Genomic DNA, 7,921 nt, shown 5'->3' with positions numbered 1-7,921 from the left:
TCCGTCAATTTACTTTCTTATCCGCTTGGTGGAACAGAGCTTGAAAATTTGAGGATCAGTCAGGCCGCAAGAGGGAGGTAAGATGTAAACGTTTAAAAAACGTGCAAGATAAGAACGAATACATTCGATCCTTGCAAAAAATTTCGGACGTTCATTTTGGACGTTTAATTTTTGGACACTTTTGATCTCATTTCGGACAAATTTCGGAGAGTAAGTTCGGACACTTTGCTGGGACATAGTTTTAAGTCTACAAAGCACGAATTAGTCTTTAACAATATCTGTGAACATGGTAGTTTTACTGCATCCTCAAGGTTTCAAACATACCTCGTCGCGAAAATAACACAAATGCTATCAAGCCGTTAGATATCTCAGGCTTTGCCTCAACTGTAAATCGCTCAAGAAAGGAAATAGCTTTGAAACTCAGTGTCCACTATTCCTGCCATTTTAAAACCCTTCATTGTACCATCGTGTTTGTTTGCCGGCCGGCTGTGTACCTAAAACCGTTAAACTGCATGTACTGTAAAAAATTCGGACGCTTAAAATTTCTACTGGTTAAAAATTTCGGACGATTTTTTTTCCGACACTTTTTCTTCGAAATTAAAATCTTCCGAATTTTTTTGTAAGTAATTCTTTGTTTTTTTATTGAGTTGTTTACCAAAACAATATTAGTAAATCTCTTAATTAAAATTTTACACTTGACTAAAACGTTTGCTGGCAATTTAAAGAAAGCAAACGACGTCAAAATAATTCAGTGACAATTTAACTAAATATATTTCAGAATTTCAAACACTCGTGGCTTTTATATGTACCTCTGATGAAATCGAAGTTCCATGACGGGCAAACATTTAATGTAGAACAACACTTTTTTTTGTTTTTTGCAGCTCAGAAACTTTGAAAGCTATGTTTTTATCTACTTTTATCCACACGCTGCTCATATGGAGTGTGGCTGTTACTTCTGGTAAGCATTTCCATTTATTTTAATCTCAAAGTAAACGGCAATTTCACACTGTCAAATTAACTATTAGATGCTATCATATTATTCGTGGAGTTGCACCACTTTAGAGCGGCGAAAACTGGATCGAAATTTGGGCGTTTAGAAATAGTCTCATTACTATTAATACCTATAGGCGGGTTAAATTTTCTTGGGTATTTCAAGGCACTAAATTACCACTTGGAAAATTCATTCCTTTATCCTATTCTGACCGGACCCTTTTTGGACGTTCTCGGGCCGGGGAGGAGATAGGCTTTATTGATAATTTTTGCTGCAATCATTTAAACACGAACGTATTTCGTATCCACTGATTATTCCATAGGAAGTGCATGCTCACCTGGAGAAAAGACAGATGACGCTCAAGGCCGTTGTTGTTTTTTTCCTTTCGAGTATAATGGGACAACCTACGATAACTGTACCAACGTTGATCATCACAGATCCTGGTGTTATTTGGATGCTGAAGGAAATGACTGGGCTAACTGCGGTAAGAAAATAGCCCAAATGCTGATAAATACTACTTATTAACCGAGAGTGAGGTCATTACAGGGGAATCTCAGACCGAGGCCTTGATGTATTGACCGAGCGACAGCGAGGTCAATACATCAAGTTCGAGGTCTGATATTCCCCTGTAATGACCGAACGGACGAGGTTTATAAGTTATTTATTATATGGCCTTTAAGCACTATTCAAAAAAAGAGTATAATCAAGGGAAAAAACACTGGAGGTAAAACTCGTTCTCGCTCTCTGTGGCTCTCTTCGTCGCTCATACTAAAGAAGTATGGGTATGCTTATATTTTTTCAGTTATTAAAAAGATATTTATATTTTGTCGCTATTTTTTCTGTTTTTGCCCCCTCGCTAGTAACTTTTACTCACAACTCAAAAAACCGTCGAGCTGAGAAAAATTTTCATAATGCCCGGTCATTACAAGAAAATAATGCCCGCTCAGCAGCCAATCAGAGCGCGCGTACTATTGTAGCCATATAATAAAGGATGTTAATGTTGAATCAGTTTTGTAAACAACAGTCTTTAAGTAGTAGATAAAATTAATATGAGCGGGAGATCTGTATGTGCGTTTACAATGGGGAGCCGACAGGCCAGCCATTGAAAACGGCCATACAGATCGGACGCGAACATTTTATTCTACTTGAAATGAAAATAATAAAATGAATGCAAAGTATAATTTGAATGCGAATCAGTACAGATCTGTATCAAAAGTTAATGAATACTAATTAGCTGAGCAGAAGTTTGTATTAAAAGTTAATTCTATTGTTTGATTTGTATTGGGGTTTACAGTTGTGTACATGTGATCTGAATATGGTACTGGGATTGGTTTGCACAGCATGAATATTAAATGAATTTTACAATATTATTACAAACTGTACTCCGGCTTGTAAATGACGGGGATGATCGAAGGTTTTTTGGGGGTTTGAAATTTTCGATTCCGGGATTTTGGGTTGGAAAATTTGGCAAGTATTTTTTTGGGTGACTTGATTTAAATTGGGGATTTTTTGGCTTATTTTTGGTATGATGAATAAACAAACACGGCGTTTTATTTTGAAGACTTTTTTGTGTTATATTTTTGCCACTCCTGGCAACTTAAGGGTAGTTTGACAAGAGATTTTTTGGGGGGTTATTTTTGGTCCAGGGCTTTTTTGGGGTAATGTCGGAAGACTTAGGGACTTTTTTGGGTCCTGAGGTTTGCCTCCATTTTTTTCCTTTCGAGTATAATGGGACAACCTACGATAACTGTACCAACGTTGATAGTCACAGACCCTGGTGTTCTTTGGATGCTGAGGGAAAAGAATGGGCTTACTGCGGTAAGAAAATAGCCAAATGCTTATCATGCTAGTAATTGACGAAACAGTTCCGTAAACAACAGAATATAATATTTTTTTGTAGGTGATTTTTCATTTCTCCCATTTGCTTCTACTTGATCGGGAACTTTGGTAACATCCTGCATTAAACTTTGTATAGTAATAGAAAATGATCGGGTACTAGACTGGTCCTAAATTTAGCGGGAACACAGACCAAAACAACAGAAAAACTAAAACATCTTCGGATCATCGTATGAATTTTCGGAAGTCATTGCGAATTTTTGTGTGCTCGGACATTGCTCGAAAATTCTGAAATTTTGGTTAGCGGTTTGAAATTTTCGGCTGATGTTCTCAAAAGCTAGTAGCCCAGAAAATCCTTGAACATATATCGGAAACTTTTTTTGTCCCATCACAGGCAGATCAAGCGACGGCCTTGTTACATATATACATACATACATACTTCTTGAACTTGAATAGAATAAATTTGTAGAGCGCTCAACTCTGAGAGGAGCAGTGATAATAATGGTCAAAAGTAAGAAGATTTCAATTCATCGTTTTATTGCGACAACGCTGTTTCGTGTGATCAAAGTATGACCACACTCATCAGGCAACATCTTTTTGAAAAATTTGTAATCATTTGTAAGAAGAATTTATGCAGTCTTCACAAGCGAAATGAACTAGCAAGCTCGTGCCCACACAGGAACAGATTCCTTCTCAAGAACTTTGTGATTAAGTAACGCAATCTTTAGTATACGCAATTTCTGTTTTCAAACCCTATAGTTTTTATATATCATAGCAACTGTTTTTATATCGCATAGCAACCTTAAGTTAGCCTTTTATTGCCAGTTTATGTATTTTAACGGTCATTCGTTGATGTTGCCTGATGAGTGTGGTCATCCTTTGATCACACGAAACAGCGTTGTCGCAATAAAACGATGAATTGAAATCTTCTTACTTTTGACCATTATTACATACATACATACATACATACATACATACATACATACATACATACATACATACATACATACATACATACATACATACATACATACATACATACATACATACATACATACATACATACATACATACATACATACATACATACATACATACATACATACATACATACATACATAGTTTTTTGTTGAGGCAGGTCTCGTAAGGCAACCATAAAGGCTGGTGTGGACCTGCCATAATCACGTGTATTTTACGTGTAGTTTTCGTGTATTTCACGTAACGAAATTATATTTCAACGACTAAAAAATGAGAGAAATTTTAAAGTTTGGAAATCATTTAAAATCAATTTAATATTTGCAGGGATATGTAACAGGATTTGCAACAAGGCTTACAGACCCGTATGTGGAACAGATCAAACAACATACGGCAATGAGTGTTCATTGGAGTACGAAGCTTGTGTGAATAAGAAGAATGTCTCAAAAGCGCACGATGGCGAATGTAGTATGTGAAGTTTGTTTGATTATTGCTTTTTGTATTATTTTAGCAATATCCTTGCTTGAAGCCAGTTAGAGTATTAACATTTTTATCGCAGAAATGGAAAAATGTCATGAACTTCGCGGAAAACAAAAATGTTTTGACAAACGGCTTCAAACGGATCGCAAGCATAATTTTGGCGTTTGCAGGAAAAGAAGAAAACTCAACCCCAGTCATTTATAATATCTGCTGAGCATGGAATGGTCAATATAGTTAACATGACAAATAAAGACTGAATGACAATTTTTTCATGAGCGTAAGACAATTAAAGGAAACATCAGAGTCCCCATCAGGATTCGAACCAACTCCGAGATACCGATTTGGCGTTCTTAACACTGAGCTATGAGAGGCTCTTGCAGAACTATAGGCCATGTATCAGGTTCATATGTGACACGCGTACTGCATACTGCTAGGATCAGCAATGTCGAAAGTATCATGAGTGTAATGATAGCTGTTTAATATTTCCACTGGCATACACGCGTTATTAATTGTTGTTCATGTTTATAATTTCTTCCTTTAGTGCAATGGAAAGCTAGGGGATGTTATAAGGACCAGAACAAGGTTCTTGATTATAAATTTGCAACGATCAAAGTCAGCAAGAAAAAATGGTATTTCCTGGGCTATCCTGAAACATTTTTCAACATTGCCAAAGAACTGGCAGAAAAAGAAGGCTTCGATGTTTTCGGCATTCGAAAAATGAAGGTAATTACAATCCATAGTACGCATTAAAATCTGCAATTTTGGGTGATTCTTTACCCTCCCCCCCCCCCCCCACCTCCTTACATGCAATTGAAATGGTGAGGAAATGAACACAAGGGGGGGGGGGGAGGGGGTATGCAAAAGAGGTCCCACAAGACTACTAAACTAGATGTTCACAACCAAGCGCTCTGTTGCTCTTTTATTAAAAATTAACTAATTTTGTGAAGTTGAAAAGTTATTATTTATTACCGATTCGCTTTTTAATGTCTTCATTCTTTGCCTATTTTCAGCATAATACTATACAAAAGGAAACACTGAACTACATGTATCAGTTGCTAAGGCTAGTGTGTTGATCGACCCACTAGCATGAAACCTTGTAATCGGTGCACTTTTTTGTTGTTGTTAATTTGTCCCGGGATTTGTCTGTTTGCTGTTTGTTCGTGTGTGTGTGTGTGTGTGTGTGTGTGTGTTTTTTTTCCCACGTATTATAAATCGATATCACCATTGTTTCTTGCTTTAATCGAAACTTTTTAATAAGCTATTGCTTTTTTATACGTATACCTTTTTTGTAATATTACTGCATTGCAGGGCAAGAAAAAGTTTGTCATTTTGACAACCTCAGATGGAAAGCAGGTTAATTCATACGGCAAAGATGCGGGCGTAAAGGACTGCAAATATGATAAGCAATTTGGTGTGGGAGTGAAACCCAAAGTTAACTTTGTTTACACCAAGTAAGTACGGTAAAAACCCGCGTGTGAGAACCTGGTGGTTTAAAAACCTGCCGGCTAAAATTTGCCATTTTCATACTAAAAAAAATAAGAACCTGTTTAGCCAAGCAAGATCAAGCAGGTCCGTATATTTGGGTTACAGATAAATCATTATAAGCATTTTAAACAAGGAGTTTGACTTTAACGGTATGCATTATGTAACCAGTTTTGTTAGGCTTATTATCTAATCACGAATACAGTTGTGAAGGAATACTGTATATTTAAGTACCAAACCCATATTTGTCTGGTAATAAACAGCTATATCGCCTTTAAATAGAAACAAGAAACTTCAAGCAGTTTAAAACCGGGCGGTTAATGTTTTGCCACTTCTTTCCGTTCTTTGGCTAGAAAGGCACATCACCGCACAGTAAAAAATCTTTGAAAAAGCAGTCACTTAAGAAACACACAAGTCGTGTTTGCGTGAGTCACGGAATGTGCGTGAGCTGAATTACACATGCAAACATTTATTTTGTTCCGAATCTTAAATAAAACACACTTAAACCGCTTGAAAGGTATAAATTGATAACGGTAAAAATTAAAGAAGCTTAAAAACCAAGTTCTTGAAGTTAAACTGCTATTTTGCTGGAAAAACACAGCTAAAGAAGTCGCGTGATACCTGACTGCATGTTTTAGCAGGTAATTTCTCTGGCGCGATGACGTATTACGGCCCGTGCCTTGACACATTCTTGCTGGGCTTGCAATTTTCGTTTCAATTTCCAAAATAAACTCAAAACAAAAAGTGGTAAGATCCAGAAAACAAAATTCAGCACGTTCCGAGTAACTTGTACGACTTGCACTCGCTCCGAGCCAAACGCTTGAATAAAACACAAAAACTAATTTAACACAAACAGAGGGAGGGAGGAGGGAGGTAAACAGGAGAACCCGGAGAAAACCCCTACAAAAACAAACTCAATCTAAGTATGGCACCCGGCCTCTCGGAAATTATTCCCGAGCTTCCAAAATGTCAAAGTTCAATTGCCATACAAATTCTGTATATCGTGGTTAGCTGTGTTTGGCTCATTTTTCAATATGTCCGCTGTTTTTTCTATTTTTTGTTTTTTTTGTTTTTCTATTTTAAACTCTTCTTGACTTTTCATTTCTTTTTTCAGGTTGAAGGCAAACTAGAAGTCAGATGCATATAAAAAAGTTAACGCTGCAAAAAGTTACCTTGTGACGAAAATGTTGGATGGGAAGGGGAAAGGGGGCTTTGGGGGGGGGGGGGGGGGGGCTTAACGGAGTATTTTAAGAGCTCATAAGATTAATAATGAGGAACGATTCAATAAAATACAATACCTTTATTTAAACACCCACGAGCTAACTCGAACGAAAATCGATTTGTCCTTGATTTTCTTCATACATTTAGTGTAATTTTACCCTCGGTTACTCGAACCCTCCATGACTCGAACCTCCCGTTAACTCGAACCATTTTTCGTTTCCCTTCAGGTCATTTTCTATATAACTTTACCCTAGATAACTCAAACCATGTCTGTCAATACGTGACAAGTCAAAACAAACAAAGACTGTAGTCCAAAACAAGAATTTATCTTAAAACGTGCAAAGTTAGCAGTACCTGGACTTTTCCTGCTGCTCTGCCTATTTTGAAATGCATTGTTTCATTTTCACTCGACTTCTCTTTACTGTATGAATAGAAGAACAGTAAACACAGTTTTTTGCCTCTATCCAGTCATTTGTTATCAACTCCCGATCACTCGAACCAGTTCCTTGAAGGTTCGAGTTATCGGAAGTCGACTGTATTCCAAATAATTCAACATCAACTTTTCTTAGGAGTGAAAGTTTCCTTTAAAAAGTACTGAGATGCTGAACAATATATAAATACTCTGGTGCTGTTTACCTCTTCTTTAAAAAAAGAAAGATAACTTATTTGCTGTTAACATTGAGGTGAGATGGAGTTCTTTCGTAATTTCTGAAGCGTGGTTCGAAAAGGAAAGATATAATTTGGAGTCAGTTACACTTTTCCTGTGCTTGTTTTTTTATACACTTCTAAGAAGTTTTTTATTTTTAAATTTTTAGCGGAGCTCTACAGCGGCCCGCAGGGCCGCAGAGCAGAGCCCCATACGCATGAAAGAAGGAACACTATCGAAATGAGTTTTCATGGTCAACATGGATAGCGGCATGGTTCGCGGGCGCGTAC

General features: G+C 37.0%; 1 protein-coding gene across 1 annotated transcript; it reads left to right on the top strand.

The window, feature by feature from the left end:
- The first annotated feature begins 1,385 nt into the window (after positions 1-1,385).
- Positions 1,386-6,921, top strand: LOC144660900 (uncharacterized). Its single transcript, XM_078521626.1, has 6 exons — positions 1,386-1,475; positions 2,716-2,809; positions 4,130-4,270; positions 4,824-5,005; positions 5,591-5,733; positions 6,879-6,921. The coding sequence occupies exons 1-6, from the start codon at positions 1,386-1,388 to the stop codon at positions 6,892-6,894; spliced, it is 666 nt and encodes a 221-aa protein (XP_078377752.1). The 3' UTR covers positions 6,895-6,921.
- The last annotated feature ends 1,000 nt before the right edge of the window (positions 6,922-7,921 follow it).

Source organism: Oculina patagonica, chromosome 7, assembly GCF_052425735.1.
Source record: "Oculina patagonica isolate OP01 chromosome 7, crgOcupat, whole genome shotgun sequence".
Classification (NCBI taxonomy): domain Eukaryota; kingdom Metazoa; phylum Cnidaria; class Anthozoa; order Scleractinia; family Oculinidae; genus Oculina; species Oculina patagonica.
Note: the sequence above shows the minus strand (reverse complement) of the source record. Positions and strands in the feature narration are given on the sequence as shown.